The sequence below is a fragment of the Oncorhynchus tshawytscha genome, linkage group LG09 (assembly GCF_018296145.1).
Source record: "Oncorhynchus tshawytscha isolate Ot180627B linkage group LG09, Otsh_v2.0, whole genome shotgun sequence".
NCBI classification, from domain to species: domain Eukaryota; kingdom Metazoa; phylum Chordata; class Actinopteri; order Salmoniformes; family Salmonidae; genus Oncorhynchus; species Oncorhynchus tshawytscha.
The window spans coordinates 32,452,793-32,469,290 of NC_056437.1; the positions used below are offsets into that span (position 1 = coordinate 32,452,793).

The 16,498-nt window shown below is 40.7% G+C and overlaps 1 protein-coding gene across 2 annotated transcripts; it reads left to right on the forward strand.

The window, feature by feature from the left end:
• The first annotated feature begins 6,045 nt into the window (after positions 1–6,045).
• On the forward strand, positions 6,046–16,231 carry LOC112257819 (etoposide-induced protein 2.4 homolog). Of its 2 annotated transcripts, none has more exons than XM_024431690.2 (11): positions 6,046–6,181; positions 9,711–9,840; positions 10,546–10,691; positions 11,104–11,164; positions 11,306–11,372; positions 11,460–11,584; positions 13,206–13,325; positions 13,515–13,626; positions 13,734–13,845; positions 13,973–14,047; positions 14,176–16,231. In XM_024431690.2, exons 2-11 carry the CDS (start codon positions 9,799–9,801, stop codon positions 14,339–14,341), a joined length of 1,026 nt encoding a protein of 341 aa, XP_024287458.1. In that variant the 5' UTR covers positions 6,046–6,181; positions 9,711–9,798; the 3' UTR covers positions 14,342–16,231. The 2 variants fall into 2 exon arrangements, with proteins under 2 accessions (XP_024287458.1, XP_024287459.1); XM_024431691.2 differs by lacking the exon at positions 6,046–6,181 and adding an exon at positions 6,188–6,316.
• The last annotated feature ends 267 nt before the right edge of the window (positions 16,232–16,498 follow it).

Genomic DNA, 16,498 nt, shown 5'->3' on the forward strand with positions numbered 1-16,498 from the left:
AATCAATAACGACCGAAGAAAGAACCAAGGGGAGTGACAGATATAGGGGAGGTAATCAGGAAGGTGATGGAGTCCAGGTGAATCTCATGAGACCCAGGTGCGAGTAACGATGGTGGCAGGTGTGCGTAATAATCTGCCGATGTCAAGAGCTGGAGAGGGGGAGCGGGAGTACACGTAACACTGTGTTAACATTCAGTAACATTCATTTAACTTTGTGAAGGCATACTATGAATTACCATTTACCTAGCAAATAATGCTAAAGTTCTCATCTATGGTGAAGCAATTGACATGCATTTCACGTTGTGTGGGTCTGGTGTTTGAGTTAGGCCTACAGACATGTTACTGTCTCACAGATCCAGAAGAACAAATTGCTGCATGTTTCATCATTCTAGCTCTGTAAGGGATCATTGAAGGTAGCAGGGTGCATCAGGGTGCATCAGCTATATACAGTCCTCAGTTCCATGCATGTTATTAGGCTCTCCAAGCATCTAAAAACCTAAAAGCACACAATACAATCAGATTGTCAATGTTGCACCAATTCTGTAAAAGACAGAAAAATAATTGTCTTACCTTATGGTCAGTGGTGTGCCATCCACCCATGTCGTGGTCGATTCCATTTCTATGTCAGACAGACCAATCCAGTACCTCATCTTTTGGAATCCATTGTTAAATTCCTAGCATATTGGCAGAAAAAAATATATTGGCATACTGGCATCAACAGTCCCACACTAGTTTCCCTCCTTTCTTTCTCTCACCTGTTCCTCTTTGCTGTTTATGATCACCAGGTCTGCTCCTCTCCTATTGCAGTCCTTTCTACTCTCCTCCCAGGATTTAGTTTCAGTAGAGATGTAATACCAACTGGAGCTGAAAAACCTCCATCCCCGTCTTACCATCCCTGATGAAAAGCAGCATAATAGAGCAGTAGAAAAGTAGCACTCATGTCCATATTGACACAAAAACATTAGTGAATTATCCATTTAGATATATAAATATTATGGTTGTTTAAGGATTCCAAGATGGTGAATCGATGACTGTTTACACTCTCGCTCTCCTTTTTCAGATAAAGTACAACTCACCTAGCACACAGTTGAAACTGATCTCTCACTTTAGTCATGGTATCATAATTTGTCTTCATCTGATCTATAGCTTTAATTAACTGGTCTCTCTCGTTAATTAACTGGTCTCTCTCATTAGTCACGGCATTGAAACTGGTCTGTGCCTGGTCTCTCTCGTTAGACATGGCAGTGAAACTGGTCTCTAGTTGGTTTCTATCTTTTAAAGTGACATTGAAAAGGGTCCGTAGCTGGTCAGTCTCTTCAGTTAGGTTATTGTAACTGGTCTGTAACCAGTGTATCAGTGCAGAGTTGGCTCTAAAAAGAGAAGCTAGGATTTAGATGGCAGAAAGAGCCTATGATTCATGAGCTGTTTGTTATTTTCAGCATTATATGTACAACTCCTTTATCTTTTGAAAAACATGCAGTTTAAGATTCTCCAGTTACAAGCATGTCATTACTGTAGTTTGTATAATTTTCCTGATTTTGCTAACTATATTTCAAAGCTATTTTGTCAGAAATAATTTCACTCACAGAAGAGGTGCAGGGAGACATTGAGTGTTAATTGTACAATGCACAGCAGACCAAAACTCACAGTGACCAGTCTGTAGACTCTTCTCCCTGGCCCTGTATTCTCAGCTCCTGGGATGGTTAGGAAACAGCAGAGGAAGGCACTGAATAACGCCTGTCTACTTCTTGACAATGACATTGAATGCACAACTAGCAAGGTAGTAACCTAATTTGTGTGGTCCCTAAAAACAAAACGCATCCTTATCATGACACATTATAACAGGTTATACATCCATTTGTCCATGGAAGAGGAATTTAGCCTGACAGGATGTTAAGATGTTGGTTTGAATCCAACATCCTAACATTTGTACTCTGCATTTTAAAAGTACAATGCAATTTGGATAAGCTCTCTTACCTGTTTTATTCTGCCTCCTCTGAATCATTAGCTGCAGTGTTCATGTGTATATCCTTTGTATCCTCGGAAAGGTGTCCATGGTTCACATTGATTTCAGAATTTCCTGCTCTGACAATGTCTTCCATCTCTTGTGATGAAGTATGCGTGGTGACAGTGTGGTTCTCCACAATGGACAAGCTCTGTGATTGAGGAACTTATTTAAGCAAATTGAAAACAGGAAGCTGGTATATCAGGGACAACATTTAAATGTTTTTCTTATCATTATTCTTCCTCCTATATATTGCCCTACCTTTCAGGTCTCAACTTCTTATCAAAGTTTTCATGTGGTTTTGGCACAGAGGAAAAGATAGACAGTGACCTTGTTGATATCCTGGAAAAGTGGTTGCCTCTCCATTGATGTTATACTTTATTGGTACCATTCCTTCCCAGCATGATAATTATAAGTGACAAAAAACCTGTCATTCAAAGTAGTAGACAGGAATAGAAAAATTATGTTGGGCTACTACAGTGTTAAATTGTTTTAAATCCATGAGTGATGATTCATTGGAAGATGGAATTTACACAATTAAACCCTTTACACCAATAGTTGTCACAAGTGCTTTAGTAGGGCCTAACCTGGCCAGGACCCCAAAATATCAAGCAGAAGCACAGTGGCAAGGAAAACTCCCTAGAAGGAAGAAACCTCCAGAGGACCCATAATCAAACATACAGTGAATTCTGAAAATATTCAGACCCCTTCCCTTTTTTCATATTTTGTTACATTACATTACAGCCTTATTCTAAAGTAGATTAAATAAATAAAAAATTATCATCAATCTACACACACAGCTCACAAATTACTGCACCTGTACATAGCCCACCTATAATTTAGCCCAAACAACTACCTCTTTCCCTAATGTATTTATTTTATTTAATTTATTTTATTTTGCTCCTTTGCACCCCATTATTTTTATTTCTACTTTGCACATTCTTCCACTGCAAATCTACCATTCCAGTGTTTTACTTGCTATATTGTATTTACTTTGCCACCATGGCCTTTTTTTGCCTTTACCTCCCTTATCACACCTCATTTGCTCACATCGTATATAGACTTGTTTCTACTGTATTATTGACTGTATGTTTGTTTTACTCCATGTGTAACTCTGTGTTGTTGTATGTGTCGAACTGCTTTGCTTTATTTTGGCCAGGTCGCAATTGTAAATGAGAACTTGTTCTCAACTTGCCTACATGGTTAAATAAAGGTGAAATAAAATAAATTAAAATAAACACACAATACCCCATAATGACAAAGCAAAAACAGGTTTAGATATTTTGGAAAATGTCATTAAAAAAACCTGAAATACCTTATTTAAATAAGTATTCAGACCCTTTGCTATTAGACTCGAAATTGAGCTCAGGTGCATTGATTATTTTTGAGCTGTTTCTACAACTTCATTGGAGTCCACCTGTGGTAAATTAAATTGATTGAACATGGTTTGGAAAGGCACACACATGTCTATATAAGGTCCCACAGTGGCATCCATCATTTTTAAATGGAAGAAGTTTGGGACCACCAAGACTCTTCCTAGAGCTAGCTGCCCGGACAAACTGAGCAATCGGGGGAGAAGGGCTTGGTCATGAATGTGAAGAAATAGCACATTCCACCTCCCACAACTCCATGGCGTAAGTGGAAACATGAATAATTGATGATGTGGATGATAAAAATGCATGCAACTTTTGTTAAGCACTTAAGCACTACCACTTTGCACCATTTTAAGGCCAGGTTCAGCGGTAACCCACGTTAACCGATAAACACATAGCTTATCATTGCTTTTGTTTAGGCAGTCGGAGATGTAACTGAGTTGGAGCTGTCAAATCGGTGATCATCTGCTTTTATGGTCATTGTCACTGAAACCACACCCATCCAAATATCCCACCCCATTGGAAGTTCCAAACGAGAAAGTGTAGGCTACATATACACTGAACAAAAATAAATGTAAAGTGTTGGTCCCATGTTTCATGAGCTGAAATAAGATCCCAGAAATTTTCCAAGCCCACAAAGCTTATTTTTCTCAAATTTGGGGAACAAATCGGTTTACATCCCTGTTAGTGAGCATTTCTCCTTTGCCAAGATAATCCATCCACCTGACAGGTGTGGCATTTCAAGAAGCTGATTAAACAGCATGGTCATTACACAGGTGAACCTTGTGCTGGGGACAATATAAGGCCACTCAAAAATCTCCGGTCTACTAGCTGCCACCGATCCCTTTTTCTTTTCTGTTGGTTTTGTCTTGATTGTTTTCACCTGTTGCTTTTTTTGGTTCATCAATGGTCTATTTCAACTTCCAGTGCCCGTCTGCTTTTGTGCGGGCTTATTCCTACTGTCAGTGGTGAAGTTGTTTTCTCCTACGTAATTTGTTGTATGTTATTTCCTGTTTTTTGGAGACATACCTGATTTATGGTCATTGCCTGATTGTTGGCTAGACCAAGCGAAATAAACGCATCCATTGGAAGTATTGCTCTCTGGGCCTGACTCTACACCCACCACTCCTAGAATTCTGTGACATCTATGGTATATTGGCAATCACACAATTTAATGTCCACCTACTTTGCGGGATGGAAACAGGATTCCCCCCAAAAAACTGAACTACCAAAAAACTACCAAAAAATTTATAAATTAAATAAATCATACAACGTTTCTGTAAAAAAAAAAATACAAAAAATAAAACCGATCTGATCCCTACACAGGTTCAAGGAGAACCTGGGAGGGCGGGTCTTCCGGCTCCAGTACCCCTTGCAATTCTTCAGATGTAAAATCTTTGAGTCCCAAAAACGTTTATGCCACAGCCAGAATAATGTCCAGTTTTTTTCCACTTCTTTTAGACTTGTGCTGAAGAGTTTATAACTGTGGCAATGAACACAACAAAATCCACCTTTTTAACACAGGTTTGCTGTCTGGCAGCAAACATTTACTACAGGCTGTGGTGTATCCACTACCATATCTTCAAGAGCAACACTTGTTTTCTCAATTATTTTAATCGCCTCCTTATAGGAGATTCGATTGACCGCTCTAACATTTGCCACCTCAATTTCCTTCACCCTTACCGTTCTTCAGTATACTGTTCTTCAGTATACCGTTCTTCAGTATACTCTGTTCGTCTGCAAACACTTGAAACATGGCCAAATCCTTTACAATTCTTACACTGCAGTGGTTTGGGGACGAAAGCTCTTACGGCGTATCTTACATAACTAAGCTTCACATGTGTAGGTATTTGCTCTTCAGAAATACAATGAATCAAAATAAGGCCACTCCGGGTCACTCTGACAGACCACTTTTCCAAGTGCATACTTCACCATTTTCGACACCTCAAACGGGTTTCCCAAATATGCATCCTTACTCAACAAACACATCCCAACAAGAAGCAATTCATTATCATTTACACATGTATCCTTCAATAAAAGGTTTGACAATTTCCTTTTTGTTCCAGTTTTTTATACTACTGTTGTCCATTCAGAACATTTGTCTTCACCAAATTTACTCGATGCGCTGCTTAATTCAAACTCAGCATCCACTTCCGCAATCTTTCAGGGACCTGCGATATCCACTTCCCAACCCTCCCTCAAAACTTGAGAAATTTGTGGCATTTTGTTGTGACAAAACAACACATTTTAGAATGGCATTTTATTGTCCCCAGCACAAGATACACCTGTGTAATGATCATGCTGTTTAATCATTTTCTTATTATGCCACATCTGTTAAGTGAATTGATTATCTTGGCAAAGGAGAAATGCTCACTAACAGGGATGTAAACAACCTTGTGTACAACATTTTTGACAAATATGCTTTTTGTGCAGATGGAAAATGTCTGTGATCTTTAATTTCAACTCATGAAACATGGGACCAACACTTGTGTTTCTATTTTTTCTAGTATATGTTGGTCTACTACAGTGTTTAATTGTATGAAATCCATGAGTGATGATTCACTGGAAAATTGTCTTTACAAAACCCTTTACACAAATAGTTGTCACGGGTGCTTCCGTAGGGCATAACCCCAAAAGAGCAAGCAGATGACACAATTTTTAGCCGTCCCAGACACCACACTACATCTCCCACAATCCGTTAGGTTGGAGTTTGCGCATTACACAAAGTTACGGGGCAGGGTTTGGTTTGTTGTTGCAGAAAAAAAGAGGCGAAGAGATTATTTAAGTGAAGCTGTCGTATGAGGTAGGCCATGTTGACTAAATAATCGATTATCTGGCTTGTTTTCAATTAGCTAAATCATCTAAAGTCGTTGTTAGCTAGCGAGACAGTTGCCGGTCATGTTAGCTTGCACCTTTTGCATTTGGACGATTTGCCTAGGTAGCTATAATTGTTTGTTTTGACACCTAATGTAGCTAGCTAATGTTACTACTGAACGTCTGTGTACTAACGTTTTTGCAAGTAGCTAGGTATGTGATTAACAACAGTTGGTTGTATAATGTTCTTGCAGCTAGCTAACGTTTCAGTGTTGTCTGCCCCTAGACACAGGGACCCTTGGGGTTCCTAGAATTGAGGCAAAACAACGTTTCAATCATAACTGGCTAACAACAGATGGCTAGTTAGCTAGATAACGGTGTCTCTAACATCACTTGATAATGTAACTGGCTATTCAACATAAGAATGCCATGCACATACATTTCTACTGACTCTACACACACACACTCACATACATGTTCGGGCTACCCTGTTTATCTTATATCCTGTTGCCAAGTCAACTTACCCCTATACATATCTACCTCCATCACTCCAGTATCCCTGCACGTTGTAAATATGGTATTGGAACTGACCCTGTATATAGTATGCTTGCTTAATTCTTTTTTTCTAGTATTACATGGTTGGGTTTTGAGTTTGCAAGAAAGGCATTTCACTGTAGTTGTGTATGTGACATTAACCTGAAACCTTTAACAGCCAAAGTGAACAAGGGATTTGCAGACACTAAGTCCCTCGATCTAGGCCTGTACATGAGGTGTCCACATGCTCAAATGTGGCATGGATTTTGGGCTTGCATATAGATGTTGTTAGCTGCAAAGTGAGAGTGATAGATCTATACTTGTTCAGAAATATGCTATAACCATTTTAGAAAATTGTTTGAATAATAGTATAGGCCATATACAATGGCATGCTCTTTCTAACAATGTTATGAGCAAAGCAAACCTGATGCTCTCTAAATCAGGGCTCTCCAACCCTGTTCTTGGAGAGCTACTGTCCAGTAGTTTTTCACTCCAACGCTATTTTATATAGCGTGCCTGATTCTAATAATTAGTTGGTTGATAAACTGACTCAGGTTAGTTACAACTGGGATTGGATTGGAGGGTAGCTCTCCAGGAACAGGGTTGGATAACTAGCAGATTGTAACAGGCTAACGTGATGCTCCATTTGCCATAAACAGCCAGTAGCAGCAGTGTGAAAATAAATAGGGGGGTGGTGTCAATGTAAATAGTCCGGGTGGCCATTTGATGAATTGTTCAGCAGTCTTATGGCTTGGGGGTAGAAGCTGTTAAGGAGCCTTTTGGTCCTAGACTTGGCGCTCCAGTACCGCTTGCTGTGTGGTAGCAAAGAGAACTGTCTATGACTTGGGTGACTGGAGTCTTTGACCATTTTTGGGGCTTGCCTCTGACACTGCATAGTATATAGGTCCTGGACGGCAAGAAGCTTGGCACCAGTTATGGGCCGTACACGCTACCCTCTGTAGCTCCTGACGATCAGATCCCGAGCAGTTGCTATGCCAGGCGGTGATGCCAACCAGCTGCTCTCAGTGGTGCAGCTGTATATGTTTTTGAGGATCTGGGGACCCATGCCAAATCTTTTCAGTCTCCTGAGGGGGAAAAGGTGTTGTCGTGCCCTCTTCGCGACTGTCTTGGTGTGTTTGGACTAGAGGTTGACCGATTCATCGGAATGGCCGCCGGTTTGCCGATTAAAAAAAAAATATATATATATATATATATTCAATCATAGTTAACTACACATGGTTGATGATATTACTAGATATTATCTAGCGTGTCCTGCGTTGCATATAATCTGACTGAGCATACAAGAATCTAAGTATCTGACTGAGCGGTGGTAGGCAGAAGCAGGCGCGTAAACATTCATTCAAACAGCACTTTCGTGCATTTTGCCAGCAGCTCTTCGTTGTGCGTCAAGCATTGTGCTGTTTATGACTTCAAGCCTATCAACTCCCGAGATGAGGCTGGTGTAACCGAAGTGAAATGGCTAGCTAGTTAGCGCGTGCTAATAGCGTTCCAAATGTCACTCGCTCTGAGCCTTCTAGTAGTTGTTCCCCTTGCTCTGCTTGGGTAACGCTGCTTCGATGGTGGCTGTTGTTGTGTTGCTGGTTCGAGCCCAGGGAGGAGCGAGGAGAGGGACGGAAGCTATACTGTTACACTGGCAATACTAAAGTGCCTATAAGAACATCCAATAGTCAAAGGTTAATGAAATACAAATGGTATAGAGGGAAATAGTCCTATAATTCCGATAATAACTACAACCTAAAACTTCTTACCTGGGAATATTGAAGACTCATGTTAAAAGGAACCACCAGCTTTCATATGTTCTCATGTTCTGAGCAAGGAACTGAAACATTAGCTTTCTTACATAGCACATATTGCACTTTTACTTTCTTCTCCAACCCTTTGTTTTTGCATTATTTAAGCCAAATTGATCATGTTTCATTATTTACTTGAGGCTAAATTGATTTTATTGATGTATTATATTAAGTTAAAATAAATGTTCATTCAGTATTGTTGTAATTGTCGTTATTACAAATAAATAAAAATGTAATCGTCCGATTAATCGGTATCGGCTTTTTCGGTCCTCCAATAATCGGTACCGGCGTTGAAAAATCATAATCGGTCGACCTCTAGTAAGTACATTATTTAACTTCAGAGGTGAATGTATCAAACCAGTTGCCATGATAGGTTTCTTGTTGTGTACTCTCAAACAATAGCACGGTATTTGTTCATTGAAAATAAGAATGTGTTCTTAACTGACTTGCCTAGTTAAATAAAGGTATTAAAAAATAAAAACAGTCGGCACATCGGCGCCCACAAATACCGATTTCCGATTGTTCGGCCCTAATTAAGTCGGCCATTCCGATTAATCGGTCGACCTCTAGTACTTACATTCAGTAATCTTGCTCTGATTTGTCATCCTGAGGGTCCCAGAGATAAAATGTAGCATAGTTTTGTTTGATAGAATACATTTCTATATTCAAATGTAGGAACTGGTTTCTTCAGCTTGAACCCCTGCTGTGTCTGGACAAAATAAATGACAAAATAGGTCAAATCAGGACTGCGGTGATCTTCAAGTCGGAAAGTAGGAGCTCTAGAATGAAGCCTGAGTTTCTTAGTTGAATAACCGTTCAAAACTATTTTCCCCAGTCGAAGGTCATTTTTTTTTCCTGAGTTCCCAGTTGTCTTCCAGGAACATACATCTCTGTATGTTCCTGGGTTGTCTTGAATGCACTGAAGTCGGAAGTCCGAGATTTCCGAGTTCCCAGTTGTCCAGAACGCAGCATAAGAGTTGGAGAGCCCTGCTCTAAATATTTAACTGTGTGATGTGACTGGTGATGTCACTGGTTGCTTGGTCTGCTCCTCCTTGCCATGAATAAAAACTTCCCTAAATAGAGGCTGAATAACATGCTCTTTAACATGAGACTTGGAGCAAAGTGAATCTGCTGCTCTCCGTAACTGTTCTCCTGTGTGGTGTAATGTCACAGGTTGCTAGGTGTGCCCTCCCTGCGATGAGAGTTGACCAGGTCCCCAGCAACCCCTCCTGCAGTTGATGGATCTGCAGCTGGTCTGGAGATGACAGACAGTGTCAGGGCCTTCCTCCGTAATGTTGCGACGGTCAGACAGCAACCCAACACACCCCGTCTGTCCACACACAAGTGATAGGCCTACACATGGGGTTAGGAGGGTACAGCTATCATGAGTCTGAATCATGAGCTGGTGAACCAACTAGCAAGCTCTGTTTAGATCCATTGGGAATTATTTTCTTGTTAAATTGATGCCATCCACTCGGCCCATTAGACATTTCGTCTTATAAGTTAGTATGTTTTTACACTAGACAAATTAAACATTATAATAAAGTTTAAGCTTTTTCTTTCGTGTTTTTTCTTATTTGCTTTAGAGCAAACGTTGCTTTCGGGCAAAACCATAGTAGCCTACATTTAATGGCTTAACCAAATGTTTACCCTTGTGTTGTTTACCTTGACCCTCATTACCTTACTTCCAGATGAAGATCTCCTCCACAAAAGCAGTACAAAGATTAGCCTTGTTTTTTTGGTATAGTTCAAGTGTTTTTATTTCAACTGTGCTACTAGGTAAGCAAGTGAATTTAAGCAAAAGTTACCTGACTTCAATGATATTAAGATACATTTTGTATTTGCAACACTGCTTTGGATTTAAAAGGAACTTTTCCACCCATGTACGTATACACATACCAAGTCTAACATACAGTGTAGTGTTCAACATTAGAAGAATGTGCTGTGTTGATTTTCTTCATAAGGCATTTACCCCAGTCTCACTTTGAATTTTCTGTGTGTCCTACAGGGGATTAAGGACTCCATTTTGGGGATTGGAACTATCTCCAAGTTGGATGCCCGCATCCAGCAGAAAAGGGAGGAGCAGCGAAAGAGGAGAGCCAGCGGGGCCCTGGCTCAGAGACGGGCCCAGAGTGAGGAACGCAAACAGGAGAGGTAGACACTGGCAATTACGACTTTAATACCCTATTCACACTGCCGAGCCAAGCTGGACTGGTTTAAAAAACCCCAGTTTTTGGAACCGTGCTGAAAGGGGTAGTGTAGAAGAAAAAATCAGAGACAGCACATTTCTGTTTTGGTTGGCACGATATTGTGGGTATAAAAAAGGGTAATGTGTTCTCTCTCAGCCCGAGGAGCTATTTGATACATATCATAAAAGGGTATATTTAACATTCCTCCCTATCTAACCTGATATGCTCTTTCTAGTTGTAACGGGTTCATATTAAAAAACTTTAACATGGATCGTTGTGTGCTGTCCAGTGTGAACAGTAGGCTTAGGCCTATACCTTTTTTGTGCTTATTAATGACAATGGTGAGTGATAATGTGTAATCATACTCTCTCTTTCAGTGAACCCAAATTAGCCAGTAGGATTTTTCAGTGCTGTGCGTGGAATGGGGGAGTGTTTTGGGTAAGAAACATACTTTTCTATATTTTAAAACTGTTTGAAAAATGCATATCATGCAAATACTGATTTTTCTATGAGAGGGGCAGAGAAGTAATACTACAACGACATTGTTCATGTTAGTAATCCCTCCAAATATTTTTGCAGCTCAGTCTGTTCCTCTTCTATCGGGTGTTTATTCCACTGCTGCAGACTCTGACAGCAAGAATTATCGGTATGCCTGCCTGGAACTATGGTGCTTCATAGTGATTTGTTAATAAAAGTGGTAAAACCTGTCACTCAAAGAGACATTTCTTGACAGGTGACCCCTCACTCCATGGTAACGTGTGGTCCTGGCTGGAGTTCATATTGACTTCCGTGTTCAGTGCTCTCTGGGTGCTCCCTCTGTTTGTGCTCAGCAAGATAGTCAACGCCATTTGGTTCCAGGTGAGGCCTCTGTTAGTACACAGGTGATGACGTAGATGTTTTGTGGTTGTCGTTGTAACAAGGGTGGGATATAGCTGGTCAAGGACAACTGTTGCTCAGTTGGCACCGGAGAGCACTAGTCGTACAGTGGCTTGCGAAAGTATTCACCCCTTTGGCATTTTTCCTATTTTTTTTGCCTTACAACCTGTAATTAAAATGGATTTCTTTGGGGTTTGTATCATTTGATGTACACAACATGCCTACAAATTTGAAGATGCAAAATATTTGTTGTGAAACAAACAATAAATAAGACAAAGAACTTGAACTTGAGCGTGCATAACAATTACGCCAAGAGACTTGCAGCTGTATGTCTCAAAAGCTTGGCACATCTAGCCACTGGGATTTTTGCCAATTCTTCAAGGCAAAACTGCTCCAGCTCCTTCAAGTTGACATTTTAAATGTTTCCCCTTAGTGTTGCTTTAGCAGTATGCTTAGGGTCATTGTCCTGCTGGAAGGTGAACCTCCGTCCGTCTCAAATCTCTGGAGGACTGAAACAGGTTTGGAGCAAAGTGACCCACCAAAAGGTTCGCCAAAAAGCAATGGCTTTTTTCTGGCCACTCTTCCGTAAAGCCCAGCTGTGTGAAGTGTACGGTTTAAAGTGGTCCTATGGACAGATACTCCCATCTCCGCTGTGGAGCTTTGCAGCTCCTTCAGGGTTATCTTTGGTCTCATTGTTGCCTCTGATTAATGCCCTCCTTGCCTGGTCTGTGAGTTTTGGCGGGTGGCCCTCTCTTGGCAGGTGTATTGCGGTGCCATATTTTTAATATTTTTTTAATAGTGGATTTAATGGTGCTCCGTGGGATGTTCAAAGTTTCTGATATTTTTTAATAACCCAACGCTTATCTGTACTTCTCCACAGCTTTGTCCCTGACCTGTTTGGAGAGCTCCTTGATCTTCATGGTGCCGCTTGCTTAGTGGTGCCCCTTGCTTAGTGGTGTTGCAGACTCTGGGGCCTTTCAGAACAGGTGTATATATACTGAGATCAAGTGACAGACAATGTGACACATAGATTGCACATAATTGATTATGTGACTTCTAAAGGTAATTGGTTGCACCAGATCTTATTTAGGGGCTTCATTGCAAAGGGGGTGAATACATATGCATGCACCAATTTTCCGTTTTTTCTTTTCTATAATTTTTTTAAACAAGTTATTTTTTTCACTTCACCTATTTGAACTATTTTGTGTATGTCCATCACATGAAATCCAAATAAAAATCCATTTAAATTATAGGTTGTAATGCAACAAAATAGGAAAAACGCCAAGGGGGATGAATACTTTTGCAAGGCACTGTATATACATAGTTTTATCATAAACCAATTACGGTCTCTATTGACGATGTTTATAGCTTTCCAGCAATGTTCAGGCGATGGAGTAGTGGCTTTAATACAGTTAAATGAATGCTTGGCTATGCTTTCCTTTTTGTCTCACAGCAGTAATGGATTTCCAATGTGTTATTGCTATGCTATCTATATTCCCTTCCAGTGTTTTTACACTGTTATTGCCCGAGGATCTTTTGAGATGACAACATATGTCACACAGTGAAACAGGAGGTTAACATGCCCTCTGGTTGTCTGCTGTAGGACATAGCTGACCTGGCGTTTGAGGTGTCTGGTCGGAAAGCCCAGCCCTTCCCCAGCGTCAGTAAGATTATCGCTGACATGCTCTTCAACCTCCTCCTCCAGGCCCTCTTCCTCATTCAGGTAGTACAGCAATTGACGTTCCCATGTGTCTTCAAGTTAATAAAGAAGGGTTCACTAAGGTTCTATTGAAATTAAAACATACAGGGGTCTTTGGGATCAACGCTGAGAGCTCTAATTCATTACATCCATTGGTTGAAGTTAATAGTCAATCTATTAGCTCATCATCTTGTCTTTGTTGTGGTCCACTAGGGTATGGTTGTGAGTCTCTTCCCCATCGATGCCATTGGACAGATGGTCAGCCTTCTTCACATGTCTTTGCTCTACTCCCTCTACTGCTTTGAGTATCGCTGGTTCAACCATGGTGTGCCTCCTTTCTACTCAGATGTTTTTCTTCTCAAAGTATTTTGCTCATTTTAGGTAATAGGAACTGAGCAGAATCTCAACCCATTTGTAACCGTTTCATCCAAGGCATTGAGATGCACCAACGGCTGTCCAACATTGAGAGGAACTGGCCCTACTACTTTGGCTTTGGTCTCCCCATGGCTCTATTGACTGCCCTCCCCTCTTCATATATTATAAGGTAACGCCACTTGTAGCCCCTCTTTCAATCCAAACACGAGACTCTTCCAATATGCAGACTTTCAGTTCTACTGATATACCAAATCATTTTGAATGATCCACTCAAATTATATATTTTTCTGCTTTAGTGGCTGTCTGTTCTCCATCCTGTTCCCTCTGTTCATCATCAGCGCTAACGAGGCCAAGACCCCAACAAAGTTATAGTGAGTATGGTGCACTGCAAGCCCTAACAATGACCAGTGATCAAACAGATTCACTTGTGTAAAAAGAACCAGTGAAATCCTCTTCCCTGCTCACTCACTCTCTTTCGTCCCGTGTCTTTTCCACACAGTCACTTCCAGCTGCGCCTCTTCTCTCTGGTTGTGCTGATTAGCAACAAGCTGTTCCATAAAACGGTCCACCTACAGTCGTCCTTGACTTTGTCCACCTCCACCGAGAAGCTGCCCCCCTCTCCCCACGCCTCACCTGGCCGCCAGAGACCCCTACCCTCCCAGTGATGGCCACTAGGGGGCGACAAAGGAGCAGCTCAGCAACTGCTTAGTAAACAAATGGAGGAGCAGTTGATTCTTTCTGTGGACAGGAAGAGATGATGTTTGTTTGGTTAAAAGGGGGGTTTTATGTGATTTTTAATGATTCTACCACAGCCCTTCATATTCTTTTGGAGCACCTGCAAGGTGTGTTTTTAATGTGAATGACAAATGAGATTTGACTGCCCTGTCCCTCACACTCAAACACACAAGTTATCTATTTTTCTCATTTATTTTGTTTAAGTTTTTTTTATGTATGATGTGCCATTTGAGAGCTTTAAATACAGCACAAGCTGTCATATACATTGTTTGTTTTTTCTGCTCTTTTCAATTCCAACTCCAATGTTTGCTATCTTATTGTTTGTTTAATATGTTTATAACCCAGTGACTGATCCCAGACTGATTTGTATAAAACACTGGATGTGGAAGAGAAAAAGGAAAAGGTTACATTTTGCCAGGACTGATGTTATCAATGATTGACTTGGATTGAAATACGTGCCGTTCCTGTGTTCATTTTGGGTGACGGTACGGTTTCGGTGCAGGAGCTCCACAATACTTCTGAGATAATATTTTATAAAAGAAACAGGAGCTCAAGCAGTAGAAAATGTGTGTGACCCAAAGACGCCTGTTCGGCTTTTCAATTGAAGGGGGTGACATGTGTGCGATGTTCAAAAGTAAAGCACAAGTGTAATGTTTTCTGTGTTGCAAGTGACATTCCTTTCACCCTGATAGGATGCTGTCTTGTTCATGAATAGCTGTTTCGCTATAAAGCCAGGGTGACACTGCTACTCCTCTGCCCCAGGGATAAGCTTGTGCGGTGAAAACAAAGGGACACTTTATTCCTATAAGGGCTTTATTTAGAGGAATCTTAATTTTTCCGCTTTCAGCATGGGAGATGGGCCTGTATCCATGTAGGCTGCAAAATACCAATTAGTGGAAAAAAGATCAGAATTGGGTTGCCTGTGTAAACACAGCCAAAGTGTCGCAGATCTAGGATCTGTCCATACAATCTTATATTCATTATGATCTAAAAGTCCAAATGGATGCTAGATCAGCACTCCTGATCTGCAACGCTTTGTGGATACAGGCCCTGATCTAAACCTCACACTACCAAGGAAGAGTATCCTTACCTAAACAATCCAAATATGTAGTCACTGGTTGTTGTGTGGTGATAAGTGAAGTTAGCTGTTTTAAGGAAGCGGTTTTCTATAGGGGTGTATTAAGCTGCGTTTACACAGGCAGCCCAATTCTGATATTTTTTTCACTAATTGGTATTTTGACCATCTCTGAAAAAGAGTAGATGTGATTGGTCGAAAGCCCAATTAGTGGAAAAAAGATCAGAATTGGGCTGCCTGTGTAAACGCAGCATTAGACAGACAGGTGAAGCTGTCTGTCTGCTGCTGGGTCAGATCAGATGAAACTGCCAAACTTCTTTACTACTCTGTTTGATTTACTTCTGCTTCAAATCAATTGCACACCAAGGACTGTAGTGTAGGAAATAGGAAGATGTCACTGAGCTGAACTTCTGACAGATTTTCTCTTGAAGTAACAGACAGGGGAGAAACCCTCTGTTTATGTTCCCCCATGAGCAGTGGCAAATACAAACAGCCTGTAGGGGCTTCTTGTTTTACATGATGTCACTTGGCTCTAATGTTCAACCAAACCTCACCAAGGGGATTACCATTGTCTAGCTTTCACCTAGTCATTAATCTCATGGGTTGTGGGGGAAGGGGGAAGTGTTTTTGAAACTAACTGTATGTAGTAATTGTAAGAAGTGCGTAGTGTTTATGTATGCAGATTGATATTTGTGAGGTTGGAGTAAAAGTATTGCCTAAATAAAATTGGTCAGTATACACTACATCTACTTGGAAGTCATCTTGATTGACCCCAATTTATTTTGTCTCAAATGTTATTCTATGGTTAGCTGCTTTGTTGCTCAATGTTTCCCACCCAGGGCCAGCTCCAGTCATAATTGAAAAAAAGTGGTTGCTTAGGGGGCCCAACCAAAACCAAGAGAAAAATTATAAATAAAGTTGTATTTACATTTTTTAGGAACTCTGTTGTGGTATCAACATACTATTGAGAGTAAAATTAAATTAAATTGGTAGTTTGTCTAGCCAGCCATCT